The sequence below is a fragment of the Prionailurus viverrinus genome, chromosome A2, assembly GCF_022837055.1.
Source record: "Prionailurus viverrinus isolate Anna chromosome A2, UM_Priviv_1.0, whole genome shotgun sequence".
Classification (NCBI taxonomy): Eukaryota; Metazoa; Chordata; class Mammalia; order Carnivora; family Felidae; genus Prionailurus; species Prionailurus viverrinus.
In genome coordinates this window covers 2756559-2776066 of record NC_062562.1, presented here as the reverse complement: position 1 = coordinate 2776066, position 19508 = coordinate 2756559, and the positions used below count along the sequence as shown (strand labels likewise).

The following is a 19508-nucleotide window of genomic DNA, read 5'->3' as shown; positions in this document are numbered from 1 at the left end:
CCGAGTCCCCTGCCTCCTCGCCCGCCCTCCCACTCGCCTGGCACAGTGCCGCCGCAGGGCCTTTGCACAGGCTGCTTCCCTTGCCGGGAACACCGTTTCCGCCGCCACCCTCGGCTCCCTCACGTCTTGGCTTCCGAGCGAGGCCCTCCCGAGACCCTCTTCAAAAGTCGGCGGCCCTCTGCCCTTGCTCCCAGGCCGGGATGGCCCTGTGGCCCTGACGCTCGCCCTGTCTCCCCGCAGTGCTGGGCCGCCCCACCCTGTCGGTGCAGCAGACCCCCGAGGGCAGCCTGCTGGCACACTGGGAGCCCCCGGCCGGCACCGCTGAGGACCAGGTGCTGGGCTACCGCCTGCAATTCGGCCGAGAGGACGCCCCCCTGGCCACGCTGGAGTTCCCGCCCACCGAGGACCACTACACGGCGCCGGGTGTGCATAAGGGGGCCACGTACGTGTTCCGGCTGGCGGCCCGCAGCCGAGGAGGCCTGGGCGAGGAGGCGGCCGAGGCCCTGAGCATCCCCGAGGACGCGCCCCGCGGCCACCCGCAGATCCTCGAGGCGGCCGGCAACGCCTCGGCCGGCACCGTCCTGCTCCGGTGGCTGCCGCCCGTGCCCGCCGAGCGCAACGGGGCCATCGTCAAGTACACGGTGGCCGTGCGGGAGGCCGGGGCCTTGGGCCCCGCCCGAGAGACCGAGCTGCCGGCAGTGGCCGAGCCGGGCGCCGAGAACGTGCTCACGCTGCAGGGCCTCAAGCCCGACACGGCTTATGACCTCCAAGTTCGGGCCCACACGCGCCAGGGCCCCGGCCCCTACAGCCCCCCCGTCCGCTACCGGACGTTCCTGCGGGACCAAGGTAGGCGCGCGGCGATCCCCGCACCAGAGCCGGACCGGGCCTCGTGCCCACCCCCACCCCAGCCCCCTCCCTCTCCCCCCGCCCAGGTAAGTGGTCACTTTTCTGCTTCCTCGTGGACGCTCAAGGCGAGTCCGGACCCCGAGGCTCCGGCGTTGGCAAAGGTGGGACCAGCGCCCCCACCGCCCCCCCCCACCCCCGCTCCCCCCTCCCCTCCCCCCTCCGCCCCTCCTTCTCTCTGCAGCCGCGCCGTCTTCCCCGGCAGGGACTTGGGACAGGGCCAGGCAGGGCCAGGCAGGAAGGCCACGGGCACAGGCACAGCGGATGGCAGGGAGCGCCTGGGCCGCCCCACCCCGCCCCGCCCCACCGCCCCGCCCCGCCCCACCCCCGCACTCACGGGGCCTCTCCTCTGCTCTCTCCCACTCGGCTGCTGCCCCGCACAGTCTCGCCCAAGAACTTCAAGGTGAAGATGATCATGAAGACGTCGGTCCTGCTCAGCTGGGAGTTTCCTGACAACTATAACTCACCCACACCTTACAAGGTGCTCACCGCCACCCCCCCCCCCCCAGCCCCCACCGGCAACAGGCGGCCCAGGCTAGGGGCTGGGGCTTGGCCAGGGTTGGCCGTGGGTCTTGAGTCGCGGCTTGGCCCAGGCTGGGGATTCAGCTGGACTCGGGGCTGAGTGAGGTCAGGCGAGCGCGAGGATTGAGGCTCAGGAGCTGGGCTCGTCTTGGGATCAGGGCTCAGCTGGCATTGAGGGATTGAGGCTCAGTCTGGGATTAGGCTCAATCTGAGGTTAGGGGTTAACAAGGGTTGGGACTCTGCTAGGATTGAGGCTCAGTCTGGGGTCAGGGCTCAGCTGGGATTGACGATCTGTCTAGCATTGAGTTTTAGCCTGGGGTCGAGGTTCAGTCAGGATTGGGCTCAGGGCTCGGTCAGGGCTGGGACTCCGTTGGGATTGAGGGTCTGTCTAGGGTCAGGGTTCAGTCCGGGGTTGAGGCTGCTCCTGGGATCAGTGCTCAGAGTTGAGGTTCAGCTGGGATTATGGCTCAGCCTGGGATCAAGGCTCAGCCAGGGTCAGGGGCTCGCCCCAGGCCCCCGCTGAGCTAGCCTTGGCCCACAGATCCAATACAATGGGCTCACACTGGACGTGGATGGCCGTACCACCAAAAAGCTCATCACGCACCTCAAGCCCAACACCTTCTACAACTTTGTGCTGACCAACCGAGGCAGCAGCCTGGGTGGCCTTCAGCAGACAGTCACTGCCTGGACCGCCTTCAACCTGCTCAGTGCCAAGCCCAGCGTGGCCCCCAAGCCCGACTCTGACGGCTTCGTCATGGTGTATCTGCCCGACGGCCAGAGCCCCGTGCCTGTCCAGTATGACCCAAACCGCCCCAGTGCCCCGAAAGATTCCTCCCACCCCCATTAGCCAGCTTTGTGGCCGGGGCCAGGCGCTCGGCCTCTCTGTGCTTTGGTTTCCTCGCGCGTCTATAAAACGCGAGTCACAGCAGCCCCCATCTCGCGTGGTTGCCCTGGTACCTCTCACGGGCACCGTCGCTGAAGGCGGCCTTGTGTTTTCTCCTCTGCCGTTCCGGGTACCAGGAATGAGATCCAACCGGGGTTGAGGGTTTCCCAACGGGGAGAGGAGGGCTCTGCTTGGGAAGCAGAGGAGAATTAAGGACTACGGGGACGTTGTGGGTATGGAAGCTGGGGCTTTGAAGGATGCGTAGGAGTTCAAGAAATAGAACCGGAGTAGGCTTTCGAGGCAGAAGGAACCACCCCTTCTAAAGCTTGGAGGCTTGAGTCAGGACCTAGTCCTGTATGGCTGGGGCTACAGGGGAGTAGCAGGAGGGAAGACGCAGAGAGCAGGGGTTCCCCCGTCCACCTCCAACCAAGGCATCCCTTGGGCGCACCCCCGATCCTCCTTCTCCCGACAGGAATTACTTCATTGTGATGGTGCCGTTGCGGAAGTCTCGCGGTGGCCAGTTCCTGGCCCCTCTGGGGAGCCCGGAAGACATGGATCTGGAGGAGGTGAGGGCCCGGGGCCCAGGCGCGTCCTGCCTCTTGTGTGCCCAGGCGCTGCCGGCCGGGCTCTGAGCCACCCGCACCTCTGTTCCCGCAGCTCATCCAGGACATCTCACGGCTGCAGAGGCGCAGCCTGCGGCACTCACGCCAGCTGGAGGCGCCCCGCCCCTACATCGCCGCCCGCTTCTCGGTGCTGCCACCCACCTTCCACCCGGGCGACCAGAAGCAGTACGGCGGCTTTGACAACAGGGGCCTGGAGCCCGGTCACCGATACGTCCTCTTCGTGCTCGCGGTGCTACAGAAGAGCGAGCCGGTGAGTCCCGAGTGGTGCCTGCCTGCGTCCAGCCTCGCCCTCTGAGCGGGCGGGCCCCGAAGTGACCTCAGCCCCCAGGGCGCTGGCCTCCGAGCCAGACCCCCATCCTCCCGGCCTTCTGCGATCCGGGCTGAAGCAGAGCAGGGGGGAAGGGGAGAGAGCAAAGATTGGCAAGGGCCAGGCCGTGGGGGGGGGGGGGGGGTCCCCGGGGTCAGGGGTCCTCGGGAGCCATCAGAGGCTTTAGAGTAGGGGAGGGAGACAGGTTTGTGTTTGAGGACGACCCACCTGGCCACGAGACGCGGGACGGGCACTGACGGAGGCCCCTCGCGCCCTGTTCCTGCAGACATTTGCGGCCAGCCCCTTCTCAGATCCCTTCCAGCTGGACAACCCGGACCCCCAGCCCATCGTGGACGGCGAGGAGGGCCTCATCTGGGTGATTGGGCCCGTGTTGGCTGTGGTCTTCATCATCTGCATTGTTATCGCCATCTTGCTCTACAAGAAGTGAGCCCCTCGCACTCCCCGCTTGATAGGAGGGAGGGCTTCCTGGAAGAGGAAGGAGGGCCCGGAAGGTCCAGGGAAGGGTTCTCTCGTAGAAGAAACAGAAACGAGAAAACTCCGGCCCAGAGAGGTTAAGCCACCTGGTTAAAGTCACACAGCCTGGGGAAGGGCCGGGGTTCACAGCGGGCTCGTGATTCGGTTCCTCTTAAGGTCCACGCTCCGCTCAGCGGGACGATTTGGGGTGGAGGCCGCCTCTGCCTCGTCTCACGAGGACAGTGAGTGTAGTGGCCACACAGGACACGTCTCCGCTTGGAAAGGGAAGGCTGGGACGTTCTTTTTTGTGGCGGGGACCCGAGCAGGAAGCATTAGCCCCGTTTTCCGGAGGAGACCAAGGCTCTGAGGGGTTAAGCAAGCCACCCAGCGTCCCCGAACAGGCCCTTTTTGGCCAGCATGGCCTCACCTGTCTTCTTTTCCCTCCTCCTCACCCGCGTGTGCTTTCGGGAGCAGCAAACCTGACAGGTAAGGGTTGCCCCCATCCTTAGGAGACGTAGGGCAAGAGCTGAGGAGGAGGAACGGGGTGGCACCGTGCCCGCGGGGCGAGGGGACCCTCGGCTGTGCCGGCAGGCTGCGCGCGGTCCCGGGAACCCCAGTCCCACGTGTGCACGGTCCCTTTCCTCCCGGCTGGGTCGCTCGTTTGTGGCGCCTGTGCTCACACGCGTACGTGTGCGTCTCTGGGCACGCTGGGCACACGCTGGCACGCTCACGGGCTCCTCTGCTTGCCCCCTCGAAGTAAACGCAAGGACTCAGAGCCCCGCACCAAATGCCTACTGAACAACGCGGACCTCGCCCCCCACCACCCCAAGGACCCCGTGGAAATGAGACGCATTAACTTCCAGACCCCAGGTACGTGCCTCCCGCAGGCGCCAGGATCCTCACCGCCGGGGGCCGTAGCCGAGCGGAGGAGGAAGCAGCCGCCTTGGCGCTCGGCGGCCCCTCCTCTGCCCCTGCTGCGCCCTCCGGCGCAGTTAAGCACCCGCTGCCCACCTTCCCGCGTGGACCTCAGCTTGGAGATTCCACAGACCGGTTCCCGTTACAGCCGAGTGAGGCTTTTAAAAACAAAACGCTGCCTTCAATTGGTGGTCGGGGTCGTCCCTGGGAGCAGAAAGGACACCTAAAACTCAAACCGACCAAAACTCCCTCGTTTCTTCTGGCAGAAAGGGCCATGCTTCCGTCCCCACTTCCGGTCTCCGGGCCCCTCAGTGGTGGGTGTTCGGGTTTTTCCGTGGCCTTTTCCCATCCTCCCGTGGGATGGCCCCGTGGCGAGCTACAGCGATGGTGCCTCCCCCCCTCCCCCCTGCCCTGCCTGGCTCCTGTGTGCGGCCCCGCCTCCTGCCGGTTCCCTGTAGAGTCACGGGAGCGAGCTAAAGTCGCCTGCCGTGCCTCGGGGAGACTGAACGAACCAGGGTCTTGTCCTTGATCGTCTTTACGTGCAGTGACCCACATACTTTCTCATCTTTTGCCTCTTACTGGGCTCATGCCGGCTGCTTCTCACCACGTAAGGGGTTTTTAATTTAACCGATGGCTGCTGTTCTCCTTCTGGGCTCACAGCACGATTACATCCACCATCTACGCGCACCCAGTCTCTGCTTCCTGTCGGCCTCCCGTCTTGTATTAACTGTGTCCGACCAAAAGGAGATTTTAACTGATGTATTTGTATTTAACTGATGGCTGCAGTCACTGCTCAGCCTTTTGGCTAAGACAAAGCATAATTGATGGCTGCAGTCTTCCATAAGGGATCGTGAAGGGTCTCCTGCAGCACCTCTCACGTACCACTTTTCTTCTTTTGTGTCTGGACTGGGTTACATCGGTTTTCCCGTTTCCTTCCAGATGTTAATTTTTAACACACATATTTAACTGATGGTTGCTGTTCTTAAAGCTCACGGCATGGGCCCATATGTCCTTCCCCTGCCCCCAAGCTCCTCCCTCACCATCCTGCCACTCATCTAAAGTCTCTGCTGACCCTAACGGGCGCCAAGGCCAGGTTGGTCTGGGGGGGGTGCGTTAAAAGAGCCTAGGGCCTCAGAATCTTCCCGAAGTCACGGCTGAGAGCCAGGACCAGCTGAAGTCCAGTCAGAGGGGGTACACGGCAGCTGCTGCAGGTTCTCAGGTCGGGGCCCGGGCAGCGTGCGTCCCTCGTTTCAGTTTGCTCTGCCCTTTGCGTCTGTTGGCTGGCCATTGTGCGTGCGTCCAGCGGGGGATGGGGGGAGGCAGGGCCCCTGCGTGTTTTCATTTATTTATTGTTTGCTGTTTCTGCAGATTCAGGCCTCAGCAGCCCCCTCAGGGAGCCGGGGTTTCACTTTGAAAGTTAGTTCCTGTGTCTCTCTGTTCTCAGCTTCCTTTCGCGCACCCCCACACCCCCGTTTGTTTTCATCTCTGTCCACCTGTCCTGTGCTGGCTTCTCAAGGGAGTCGGGGGTCTGGTCTGTTGGGCCCGTAGGTTGCTGGTTGTGACTGTGTGTCTGTGGGGGTGGGGGGGGTCCTCCGGCGTGCCAGGCAGGGGGACCCACTGGGCAAACGGCCCTCGCTCCTTAGATAAGGGCTCTTGGGGAGCGCCCAGGGCAGCAGCTGTACGTAAGCCTGCCTGGCAGTCTTTTACGTCTGTCCCGGCCTGTAGCTCGGCCTGTAGCTCAGCCTGCCGGGCCCCGGGAGGGGAGAGGGGTCGTGCAGACGCAGACACTGGGGAGAAAGAGCCAGGCCCCCGCCCCGTTCCCTCCAGCAACCCCTCCCGCCGAAGGGTCACCATTCCATGTGCCAGATGAGGAAACGAGCCCCCGGAGGTCAGGGGCTCACCGCACCTGCTCCAAGCAGCTGCGCAGACAGACGGGGACCCCCAAGCACACACACACACACACACACACACACACACCCTGCCCCCTGCTCCCCAGTTCCCCAGCTCTGCCCGGCAGAAGACGTTGTAGTCCTTCTGATCCCAGAAGGATCTGATCCCAGAAAGGGGTGGCGTCTCCGGCCCCTGCCCTGGGGAACAGTGTCTCCAAAGGCCTGGCCAGCCCCGTCGGCTTCTTCCATTTCTGTGTCACTTGCCCGCTTCTTGCCATGAGACTCCGGGAGCTTGAGGTCCCCCAGGGCGACCCTTCCCCAGTCCCCAGCTGGGTTGGGAGCACTGAGATGGGTGGACGTCGTCAGCCGGGGTTGTCAGACTCGGCTGGAGCTGCTCCTCGAACACTCCACCTGCAGACAGACCCACGGGCCGGGGGTCCTGGCCCCAGCGCGGGCCGACCTGAGCCCTCCCCTCCCCCGCCACTCCCTCTAACCGCGGCTCGTCCATTGCAGACTCACACTGTAGAGCCCCCGCCCCCCGCCCCCCGGTCCCCAGGCTGGCTCCCAAGTGACCGGCCCGCACCACGGGGTCTGCTCTCCCCCCCAGGCATGCTTAGCCACCCCCCGATCCCCATCGCAGACATGGCGGAGCACACGGACCGCCTCAAGGCCAACGACAGCCTCAAGCTCTCCCAGGAGTATGAGGTGAGCTAGCCCCGCCTCCTGCCTCCCCCCCCGCCCCCCCCTGCCCCCCAGCGCCCATCCTGACGCCCCCCACCTCCCCTTCCCCTGCAGTCCATTGATCCAGGCCAGCAGTTCACATGGGAACATTCCAACCTGGAGGTGAACAAGCCCAAGAACCGCTACGCCAACGTCATCGCATACGACCACTCGCGCGTCATCCTCCAGCCCATCGAAGGTAGCCGCCTGGGCCCCGTCCCGCCCTTGCCCGTTCTGAAGTGTGGACGAGCCAGGACACGGAGGGGGAAGCTGAAGCCTGATTCTGGTCATGGCTCCAGCCAGAAGCCACTGGGGTATTTTAGATACGTACTTAACTGATGGCTGCTGTCCGTAATCTGTTTCCACGCGTCCCTCTGTGTCAGTTGTTCTCAATGCCCAGGAAGCATTCACGTGCTGGGGGAGAGGGAGCTAGGAGCGTTTCGAGGGTGGACCAGAGACGCCGCTCAGACCCTGCGATGCACAGAACAGCCCCGCCACAGAGAAAGCTGGCCCCCAGAGGTTGTAGTGCTCAGGTGGAGAAACCACAAAATTCATGCTCCGTGGTTTCTTTGGGGAGAGCTTGGGGCAGTCTAGGAGGACTTCCAGGAAGCGGTAGGCCAGAGAGAACCAGCGTAGGAGACGACAGCACCCCTGTTGATCTCTGGCTTCTCCCCGGGCTGTAGGCATTGTGGGTAGCGATTACATCAATGCCAACTATGTGGACGGCTACCGGAGGCAGAACGCGTACATTGCCACACAGGGGCCGCTGCCCGAGACCTTCGGCGACTTCTGGCGCATGGTGTGGGAACAGCGCTCAGCCACCATCGTCATGATGACGCGGCTAGAGGAGAAATCACGGGTGAGGCTGGACCCTGCGGCCCCCGAGCCCCCGGCCAACCCCCGCCCGTGCTCACCTCCGTTCTCTTGCCTTCCACAGATCAAGTGTGATCAGTACTGGCCCAACCGGGGCACGGAGACGTATGGCTTCATCCAGGTCACGCTGCTCGACACCATCGAGCTGGCCACGTTCTGTGTTCGGACCTTCTCTTTGCACAAGGTAGGACCCGGGCTGGGGCTGGGGCTGTGGGAATCTGGGAAAACCGCATTCCTGGCAGAGGCTCAGCCTGTGCAAAGGTCCTGGGGCAGGATCATGCCTGGCATGATGAAGAACCAGTGAGAAGGCCTTATATCATGGCTGTGGCAGAGTGACCGAGGAGGGGAGGGCCGGGAGAGGACCCGGCAGAGAATACAGAGCCTTGGGGAGGACTTGGTCTCTTACCCCAAGGTGGATGGGAGCCATGGAGGGTGGTGGGCAGAGGAGGGCCAACCTGATTCAGGTGCTCACAAGTGCTCTCTGGGGGCTATTACGGGGAGGACAGACTAGGGCGGTGAGGATTGGAGCGGCGGGACCAGGGCAGAGGGGACTGGACCAGGGAGTATAGACGGAGGCAGAGCCACCAGTCTGGGCTCGTGTGTTGGATGCGGGGGGGGGAGGGGGGGGACTGGGTCAAGGACCACTCCTCCTCTGAGTTCTGGCCAGAACACCTGGGAGGAGGGAGCTGCCCCCAGCCGAGATCCGGGGTTGGGTTTGGGGAGAGAGGCGGGGCGCGAAGCTGGCCTCCTCTGCACGTGCGTCGTGGGCCGCGGTGACAGGCAGTGTCCCCGTGGCCCCCAGAATGGCTCCAGCGAGAAGCGCGAGGTGCGGCAGTTCCAGTTCACGGCGTGGCCGGACCACGGGGTGCCCGAGTACCCGACGCCATTCCTGGCTTTCCTGCGGAGGGTGAAGGCCTGCAACCCGCCAGACGCGGGCCCCGTGGTCGTGCACTGCAGGTACCCCTGCCCGCCCCCCGCCCCCGCCCCCGCCCCCGGCCCTCCCTCGGGGGGCCCCTGACCGCAACGCGTGTCCCCGCAGCGCCGGCGTGGGTCGCACGGGCTGTTTCATCGTCATCGACGCCATGCTGGAGCGGATCAAGCCGGAGAAGACGGTGGACGTGTACGGCCACGTGACCCTCATGCGGTCCCAGCGCAACTATATGGTGCAGACCGAGGACCAGTACAGCTTCATCCACGAGGCCCTGCTGGAGGCCGTGGGCTGCGGCAACACGGAGGTGCCCGCCCGCAGCCTCTACGCCTACATCCAGAAGCTGGCGCAGGTGGAGCCCGGCGAGCACGTCACCGGCATGGAGCTCGAGTTCAAGGTTGGGAGGCGTCCCCAGTGGGGGCGGCGGGGGCGGCGAGATCGGGATCGGGGCTGCCGTTCGCGCTCCGGCTGGGCAAACACACAGCCCTGCCCAGCCCCGGGGGCCGGAGGCCGCCCCGCCGGTGACCCCGGGCCTCCCGGTCTCCGCAGCGGCTGGCCAACTCCAAAGCCCACACATCCCGCTTCATCAGTGCCAATCTGCCTTGTAACAAGTTCAAGAACCGCCTGGTGAACATCATGCCCTATGAGAGCACACGGGTCTGTCTGCAGCCTATCCGTGGTGTGGAGGGCTCCGACTACATCAACGCCAGCTTCATCGACGGCTACAGGTATCTCGCCTTCGCCCCGCCCCCAAGGGCCTCCAGCCTCACAGGGGAAACGGAGCTGGACACAGGCAGGCGCAGCCGAGGGGGAGGGGCTCTTTAGCTGGGTATTTAACTGATGGCTGCTGTCTGTAACAGGGTTCTCCCTCTGTCCTCTTCCGTCGCTGGTTTTCCACCTGGGCGGTTCTGCCGCCCAGGTGGAAAACCGAGCAGCGTCTGGGGACATGTTGGTCCTAATGGGAGTGGGTGGAGGCCAGGGATGCTGCTGGACGCCTCGCACTGCCCAGCCCGGGGAACGACCCAGCCCCAAATGTCAGTGCTGACAGGGGTGGGGTGTGGCAGCAGAAGTCCCCGCCTGTTCAGAGGCTGCAGGGTGACAGGAAACAACCTGTGCAGACACCCGGAAGTTTACGGGCACCTGACGAGGTGGGGGAGGTCGGGGGAGGCCCGGCAGCCTCTGGGAGGTGATGCAACTTCCGAGGCTGACGGTTTCCCCGGGTGCACAACGGGCTCATGGAGGGGACCGAACCAGACAGACGGGGAGACGGCCCAGCGACCGGTGGGTCCTGAGTCGGCAGGGGCGTGGCAGGGGCGGGCACTGCATCTCACGTGCCCCCCACCCCCACACCGCAGGCAGCAGAAGGCCTACATCGCGACGCAGGGGCCGCTGGCGGAGACCACGGAGGATTTCTGGCGTGCGCTGTGGGAGAACAACTCCACCATCGTGGTGATGCTGACCAAGCTGCGGGAGATGGGCAGGGTGAGCCGGGGGGCGGGGCCACGTGGTGGGGCGGGGCCACTGGTGGGGCGGAGCCACGGGAGCCAGGGCGCAGCTGGGGCGGGGCCGGGGGCGGGGCGAGGGTGGGGCCAGGGAGCAGAGGCGAGGGTGGGGCCCGAGCTGACCACCGCCCGCCTTGTCCACAGGAAAAATGTCACCAGTACTGGCCTGCCGAGCGCTCCGCCCGCTACCAGTACTTTGTAGTGGATCCGATGGCGGAATACAACATGCCTCAGTACATCCTGCGGGAGTTCAAGGTCACAGACGCCCGGGTGAGTATGGGGAGGGGTGGCTGGGAGGGCCTGGAACCCCGGGCCGGACTCTGCTCAGCGCCACCTCGTGAGGCGGAGAAGGCTTCCCTAGTTGGGGGTAGAAGCAAAGGCCCGGGGGTAGGAGTAAGCATTGCGGGTTGGGAGGAGGAAGAGCGGGTCGTCGAGCTGAACGATCACTGCTACCACCACAAGGGGGAAGAGAGGGCCGTGTCCCGTGCGGGTCCCACAGTGGCGCGTGTGCCGCGGTGCTGCCTAGGGAACAAGGCCCAAGGGCCGTGCGAGAGGGAGCGAGCGGGGTGTCCCCTGGAAGCAGCAAGTCTGTGGAGCTCTGTGTCGCAGCGCTGAAAGCAGGGTGGGGGGGACGCGACAGAGGGTGCGGGGCCGTGGGCTGCGAGCGGCGGGCACGGGGCGGTCCCACCGCAGTGGGGAGGGGCGACGGAGCGGCACGCAGGTAGGGGTGGGAGGGGGCGGGGATTGCCTGGGACGAAGGGGCGGGCCAGTGGAGACGTTGCCAGCGGGTGGCGAAGGCTGATGAACAGCCGAACAGCTGTCGGTCGCGGCGCTCGGGGCGGGCCCACGGGATTGGCGGGACCGGAGAGTCAGTGGATGGTATTGCTGGATGCGGCGAGGGTGGCAGCCGTGGGTGGTGAAGGATGGAAGCGAAAGGCGACGGCGTGGCGGGGGGCTCCCGCTGGACGGGAGGGGGACAGAGGAGCTCTGGGTGGCGGCTCGTGAGAGGGCAGCACCGGACGAGGGGGCTGCTGGAGGGTGGCGTAGGCCGGTGACGGAAGGCGGGGCCGGAGGCCGGCGCGGGCGGGAAGCCAGCCGTGACCGCTGCCGACCTGAGCGGCGCGGCCGGACCCCCTCCGTTGCAGGACGGCCAGTCCCGGACCGTGCGGCAGTTCCAGTTCACGGACTGGCCGGAACAGGGCGTCCCGAAGTCAGGGGAGGGCTTCATCGACTTCATCGGCCAAGTGCACAAGACCAAGGAACAGTTCGGCCAGGACGGCCCCATCTCTGTCCACTGCAGGTGAGCCGCGGTCCCTCAGGCCCCAGCGCGCCCGTTGCCCGGCTGGGGAAACTGAGGCCTAGCGAGCGCAGCCTCGAGCCCCACCCAGGCGGTCCCGCTGGGGCTGTCTGCGTCCCTGAGGCATCGGGCGGTCACACGGGCTTCGCTCGCGAACAGACCCTGACCGGCTGTGCCCGCCCCTCCCCCCCCCCAACAGCGCCGGCGTGGGCAGGACGGGTGTGTTCATCACGCTCAGCATCGTGCTAGAGCGCATGCGGTACGAGGGCGTGGTGGACATTTTCCAGACGGTGAAGATGCTGCGAACCCAGAGGCCAGCCATGGTGCAGACGGAGGTGAGGGCGGCGGGCCTCAGTTTCCTGTTCTGGGAGATGGGGGCAGTCACCTTCCATCCTGGGTCGTCTGGGAAGGTCCTCGGCACCTGTTTGGGGCCGGAAGGGGATTAGTCGGACCTTTTGACACGAGAATAGACCTAAATCCAGAGCCGGGGAGCGGCCCAGGGCGTGGGGCAGCTCCCAGATTCACAGCACGTTCGTGGCTCAGCCAGGCCCCGACACAGGCCACGGACCCCGAAGTCCCCCTGCTCCCCAGATGGGGAAAGCGAGGCCCAGAGCTAGAAGGGACTTCCCTGCGACCGCGTCCCTCAAGACCATCCCGTCGCTCCGGAGACTGTGCTGCAGTGGGACTCCCAGCCCCGAGGGCACTGTTGCAGGGGGGGAAGGCGTGCGGGGACAGCGCCCAGCCTCTGCCACCGTGCAGAGGTGCAACTCGCCCCTGCTGCAGGAGCCGGGCTCCCGCCTTGCTCCCGAGGGCAGCGGGGAGCCCTGGCAGGCTAAGGAGGTGCAGAGGCGCCGACCTGAGCCGCGGTTCCCTCCCTCCCGCAGGACGAGTATCAGTTCTGTTACCAGGCCGCGCTGGAGTACCTCGGAAGCTTTGACCACTATGCAACCTAACGCCATGGTCGCCGCTGGCCCCGTGCCACCGGCCTGGATGCCTCTGCCCCTGCCGGGTGGGCCCCCGGAGACCTGGACCCCCGGCCACCAGGGCAGGAGCGGGCAGCGGCCACGTTTCCGCTCGGCCTCCAGGAACGATGCGGCCCCCCGCAGCCTCGCCGGCCCGGCCACCGCCTCCGGCTACTGTCACATTCCTCATTTCCTTCCGATTCTGAACCGAGAGATTCCGGGGTGGGGGGGTGGGGGGGGGCGGTGAGCAAACAAGGGGTTCTCCCCGGAACCGGAGGCGGGCAGGGCGGCCAGCTCGAGCCCTGGTCCTACCCCGCACCCCCCCCCCCCCCCGCCCCCGGAGAGCCCTCCTGCCCTGCAGCCTGGTGTGGGGGGGTGGGCGGTCCCACTGGGCAAGGGGTGAAGGATTCAGCTTTCCTTTCCAACTCAGTGTAACTGTATCCAGTGACATTTCTTTTTTTAAATAGTGTATTTTTTTTTCATTTTTTTTTAAAGAAGAAACAAACAGAAAAAAAAAAAGACTTACCAGTCAACAAATTTAAAAAGAAGGACTTTGCGTATTCCTGTTCCGTTCACAGACAGTCTATTTTTTCACCGTAGAGAACGTTCTCGAGCGACGGCTGTGTTCCCAGGCCTGCGCGTGCGGGGTCGGTCAGCCAGCCCCAGGGCCGCCTGGCTTCCTTCTCCTGCCGTCGGAAGGTGGGCCCCACTTAAGAACAGAAGGCCCTTTTGCTCCTGGTTTCTTCCCTTTTTTTGCATTTTTCTTTTTTTTTCTTTTCCGTCTTTTTTTAATTCTGAAACATATCAAGGACCGTTCTGAGGGTGGGGCAGCGGGGGGGACTCCGGCCCACCAGCGTCAGGTTCAAACCCACCGGGGTGGGTGCTGCCTCCGAGGAGAGGGCAGCGGCCCCCCCTACCCCGCCGCCTGAGCCCCAGCCGTCTCCTGCCCTTGTGGAGGGGGGACTGGACAAAACGGGGGGGGTCCTACTTCTTCCGGGAGAGAGAGAGACCATGTTCTGCGCGGATCAGGGACCCTTTCCCTCTGGGACTACGGGGCAGAAGACTGGGATCCCCCCCACCCCCGAGAAAGTGAGTTTTTCTCTTTGTATAAGAGTGGGTCTGCCGTCGCTTTCAACACTGTTTATTCAAACGGAAGCAGCTGGGTGGTTTTCCCACCTCTGCGTATGTAGATATATCGACTTTGTATTAAAGGAAGATCGTCTGACCCCGGCCGGTGGTGGAGTCTTTGTCCTAACCCCGCCCATCCCGTCCCGTCCCTGGGGCAGGCGGGTGCCCGGAGAGCTGGTCTGTATTCCTTCCATCACGTAAACAGTCTGCTAAAGAATGTGGCCCAGAGAGGTCGCGTTGCTCGTCCAAGGTCACACGGTGTCTAAAGGGCCGTACTGGGATCTGAGAACCCAGAACCAGAGGGGCCGGGCCAGCTCTGACAGGGCAGTCATCAGCCCGGTTTACAGATGGGGAAACAGAGGCTCAGAGAGGGACAGGTGCCGCCTGCAAGTCACACAGTGGGTTTAAAGCAGAGCTGGGATTCGTGCCCCGCCAAAGGCCACGCCATGCTGCCCTCCCCTGACAGAGCGGAGTCCGTGGAGGGAAGCACGGGGTCGGAGCCACTGTTCTCCCCACGCCATGGGCCACCCAGTGACTGGATCCATACACTGAGCTGGTCAGACGCTGGGGGCTGGAGGGTGTGCCCAAGCCTTGCTCCTCTGGCAGAGGTGCCGGGGGGTGGGTTGAACGATCCCTCCCGTGGTCACAGAGGAGCTCCAGGGACAAGAAAGGGTGGCCTTGGGGCAGGGGCCCAGCCTGGGAAAGGGTAGGGTCACCCGTTTGAGAAACCATCAGATCCAGGAGTCAGAAAGTCTATAAAGTAGCTGGAAATAACGCCATTCACAAGCTCAAACAGATTTATCAGACCCTATATCCCCCACCCCCAGGATTCTCAGACACACGCAGAACGTTTCTACAGATCAGCAGTGGAGATATTCACAAATCCCAAGAAACAAGTACTAGATAACCAGATGTTGGCCTCAAGGGGTGTTAGCCTCCCTTGAGAAGGGCTTACGATAAAAAAAAAAACTAAAGTAAAAAAACATAAAGCACATTTCTAAGCAAGGCACAGGTTAAGGAAGGAATCGACATGAAACTCACAAAGCTTTTGAAACAGCAATTCGGATAGTAGGTGACATCATGTAACCTGTCAGACGCAGACAGAGGGAGACCCAGAGCAACGTGTACAGCCTGGAACATGTTGAAAACGAGTTTGTGTTGAAAACGAGAAAGACCTGAGCCAAGATTTCGATTCAAATAACTAAAAAAGAAGAAATCTCGGTAAAGAAGAAAGCAAGCTAAAAAGATTTAACTTCTGGACGGTTTCGAGGTGTTTTTTTTTTTAATGTTTATTTTTTTTTTTCAACGTTTATTTATTTTTGGGACAGAGAGAGACAGAGCATGAACGGGGGAGGGGCAGAGAGAGAGGGAGACACAGAATTGGAAGCAGGCTCCAGGCTCTGAGCCATCAGCCCAGAGCCTGACGCAGGGCTCGAACTCACGGACCGCGAGATCGTGACCTGGCTGAAGTCGGACGCTTAACCGACTGCGCCACCCAGGCGCCCCAGTTTAATGTTTATTTTTTGAGAGAGCATGAGCAGGGGAGGAGCAGAAGACGAGGGGGGGCGGGGGGGGGGCAGGAGACAATCTGAAACAGGCTCCAGGCTCTGAGCTGTCAGCACGGAGCCCGACGCGGGGCTCGAACTCACAGACCGTGAGATCATGACCTGAGCCGAAGTCGGACGCTTAACCGACTGAGCCACCCAGGTGCCCCCCGAGGTTATTGTTTTGCATTAACCTAATGAAAACCTTTGAAAACCCCAGAAGTTAGATAAATCTGAGCTAAGTACAACAATCAAGAAAAGAGAGTAACCAGGAAGGTGGAAATCAACTACCAATGGAGGCTCATTTCTGTTTCCTTGTGAAACGCATCAGGGGCGCCGGCGGAGGTGGTGAGCTCGTGTGTGGGTCTCCCTTGTCCCCCTGTGGGATGGGGGCGGGGGAGGGGGGTGCGCGGACAGTGAAGGGAGAAAGATTAGGAAGAAGCTGGACCACGTCAGAGTTCCTGAGCCCTGATGACAAGTAGGGGGGAAGGGATCTTCTTAGTAACAGACTGTGGGACAAGGACGGACGGAACCGTCAGATTCTGACCCAAGCCTGGTCGTGCCTGAATCGTTCAGGACTTGACCAAGACTGCTCTGCCCCAGAGAATCCTGCCCTCAAAACCCACCCCTCTGAGGAAGCAGCTGTTTTCCTTCTTTGGTCTCCCGAGCCCTCTAAACAGGGTCTACCTCTCCCTCCATACCGGAAACAGGACAAGGAGGGTCTCCAGGGAAAGATAACCCGTGTGACCCTCAGCGCTGGGGCTCAATCCCTGAGATGCTCATGCTTATTGGTGCTGGTAGCACTGTTCCAAAGGCTCCGTGGAAACTGAGGACACGTAAGGAATTGCCTCAAACCCACAGACGTGACCAGAGACAGCATCTCCAGGCGCCTTGGCCCTACAGCAGGACAGCATGACCTCAGCCCCATTCATTGAGCGCTTACTGTATGCTTCGGCTGGTGCCGCATCGTTTAAGCCTTCCAACGATGCGCCGGTGGACAGATGAGGGAACTGAGGCGCAAACAGGTCGGGTCTCTTACCCAAGATCACACTGATAATACGCGGTGGAGCCCGGACGTGAGTTTGCCCCTGTCCCAGAGCCCTCGTGAGGGCGTTCGAGGCATCTGCGTTCCACCTGCCCACGGCCGACCTCACCCCCAGGCAGGAAGGGGCGGAGCCTAGAACAGAGCCCATCACCAAGGACTTGGGGACCAAAGCGCTCCGGGGAGTTCAAAGACCCTAAGTACACCCTTTGTCCTGAACAACGTCACGTTACAACGCTGAAAGCAAAAACACCCATGAGGGGAAATGGATCAAACCACGGCCGTGCAGGAGACCGAACCTAACTCGGCAAAGGAAAAGACCGAGCTGGCAGAACAGGAAGGACCTTGAGATCAGGAGCGCAGTGGCAAACGCGATCAACTCCACACGTACGACGGGACTTTGTGCCCAACAAACAGAAAAGGCACATTCTGTGCGAACACGGAGAGCCATCACGCAGCCGGACCGTGTGTCAGGATAAAGGCGAGCTCCGCATTCAGACTTCACTCGCTACCCACGACGCAACAGAATTAGAAATCAGCGTGGATACGTGGTTCCTCAAGTCCGCACAGATGGAAGCGTTGAACAGGAGTTAAGTCGCACGTATACTACAAGATGTTCAGCGCTGGATGACGAGACCATTGCAAATAAAAACCAAAAACGTACTCGGCGATCAATTTTAAGTCTTAAGTGCATTTGTGGGGTGGAGGGAGGTCACTGAATATACATGAAATAAGCAAGGACGTATTCAGAGGGAAATAGGTAGCCTTGCTATAAATGTGTGAGGAAAATAACAAAATAAACTCGTTAAGATTTCACCTTGATCATCTACAAAAAAAGAGAACAAAAGTCTAGGGAAAATACTAAGAAAATCAGAAATTACTGAGTGGGGAACTACAGGGACGCCTGGGTGGCTCAGTCGGTTGAGCGTCTGACTTCGGCTCAGGTCATGATCTCAGAGCTCGTGAGTTCGAGCAAAGCTTGGGCCCTTTGCTGACAGCTCGGAGCCTGGAGGCGGCTTGGGATTCTGTGTCTCCGTCTCTGCCCACCCCCCTACTCGTGCTTTCTCTCTCTCAAAAATAAATATTAAAAAATTAAAGAATGAGCAAAACAGGTAGGCCGCAAGAATTTCATTACATTAACCAATATGGAACCTTTAAAAAATTTGTTTTAATGTTTATTTTTGAAAGAGAATGTGTGCGAGTGGGAGAGGGGCAGAGAGAGAGGGAGACAGAGGATCCGAAACAGGCTCCCGATGTAGGGTTTGAACTCTTGAACCACAAGATCGTGACCTGAGTCGAAGTCAGATGTTTAACACCCTAAGCCACCCAGGCCACCCCAACGTGGAACATTTTAATTTTCTTAAACCTGGTACATTTTAACACACATAAAGCAAGTACGTATTAGGGATAAACACATGCCAGCAAATATATAAAAACTCATCTCTATGGCAACACTACCCAAAGCAATCTACCGATGCAATGCAATCCCTATAAAAATCCCAAAGATCTTTTTTGCAGAAATGACAAACTCAATTCTCAATCTCTTTTGGAATTGCAAAGGATAGACCAAAAAATCTTGGCATACGGCAGAATGAAACAGAATAGACAAAACAATCTTGAAATAGAACAATAAAGTTGGAGGACTCACATTTCCTGATTTCAAAACTTACACTAAGCAAAATAATGTGATGCTGGCATAGGGATAGACCTATAAATCAATGGAATGCAGTCTAGAATCCAGAAAACCCATACATCTATGGCCAATTGATTTTTGACAAGGGTGTCCATCCAGTGAACGAACAGTCTTTGACAAATGGTGCTGGGACGATGGGAAATCTACATGCGAAAGAACGATTGGACCCCAACCTCACACCATATCCAAAACTTAACTTAAAATGGCTCAGAGACCTAAATGTAAGAGCTACAACTATGAAGCTCTTAGAAAAACTGATCTATAAACAAATTCAGGGTAGGCGTGCCTGGGTGGCTCAGTCATTTGAGCATCCAATTCTTGATTTGGGCTTAGGTCATGATCCCAGGGTCATGGGATCAAGCCGCGCATTGGGCTCAGGACTGAGTGTGGAGCCTACTTAAGATTCTCTCTTTCTCCCTCTGCCCCTCTCCCCTGCTCTCACTCTGTCTTCAAAAAATAAAAATAAATAAATTTTAAACAAATTCAGGGTAAGTGCTCCCTTTGGGCAAGATGAAGGGGAACGCATTCAGCAAAGGGTACGTAGGTACATTCAACTATGTGTAGTGTTTTGCTTTTTAAGTTAGGTATAAAGAACACGCTATTAAATCACTTCTGTGTATGAGGAATTATAAAATAAAAAATATAATATATATTAGGAAGAGGGAGAAATATTACCCAAAGCATTAGATTTTTAAAGATAAACTTCTCTAACTTGATAAATTAATTCGATCACATTGAAATTTCAGAAGCAAAGTTGGCAAACTTTTTTCTTCGAAGAACCACATATAAATATTTTAGACTTTACAGACTAGAAGTACTCTGTTGCAACTAGTCAGCTGGGCTTCCAAGGCACTCGAGCTGTCACAGACAAACCGAATGGCCATGGCTGTGTTCCAATAAAATGTTATTTACAAAAACAGGTGGTGGGCTGGTTTTGGCCCACAGGTCACAATTTGTCAATCCCTAATTTAGAAACGTGCCCATTGTATTCAGAAACAAGACAACGAATATCCATTATCAGAACAATTATTTCATGTAATAGTGGTGACACCAGCCAATGCAATAAGGCAAGAACAAGAAATGAGGTACAAGTTTGAAAAAGAAAAAGACAAAGTTTTTAATATTGCCAAAGATAGGATTGCCTACCTAGACAACTCAGAAGAATCACCTTAAACTGTGTTAGAGGCAATAAGGAAATCCAATAAAATACCGATTATGAAGCCATCATAAAAAGTCATTGGCAGGGTACCTGGGTGGCTCATTCAGTTGAGCATCCAACTCTTGATTTTGGCTCAGGTGGTGA

The 19508-nt window shown here is 60.1% G+C and overlaps 1 protein-coding gene across 1 annotated transcript in view; it reads left to right on the top strand.

The window, feature by feature from the left end:
* The window catches only part of PTPRS (protein tyrosine phosphatase receptor type S), a 92629-nt gene extending 78601 nt beyond the window's left edge, over positions 1–14028 (top strand). The window contains 21 exon segments of the mRNA XM_047842608.1: positions 241–846; positions 1287–1384; positions 1967–2220; positions 2781–2874; positions 2966–3181; positions 3525–3682; positions 4187–4198; positions 4470–4582; positions 5996–6043; positions 7124–7221; positions 7312–7435; positions 7920–8095; positions 8174–8293; positions 8912–9066; positions 9149–9434; positions 9587–9765; positions 10393–10519; positions 10684–10809; positions 11685–11839; positions 12036–12171; positions 12721–14028. Coding sequence (XP_047698564.1) covers positions 241–846; positions 1287–1384; positions 1967–2220; positions 2781–2874; positions 2966–3181; positions 3525–3682; positions 4187–4198; positions 4470–4582; positions 5996–6043; positions 7124–7221; positions 7312–7435; positions 7920–8095; positions 8174–8293; positions 8912–9066; positions 9149–9434; positions 9587–9765; positions 10393–10519; positions 10684–10809; positions 11685–11839; positions 12036–12171; positions 12721–12789 — 3350 coding nt within the window. The 3' untranslated portion in view covers positions 12790–14028.
* Positions 14029–19508: the final 5480 nt, after the last annotated feature.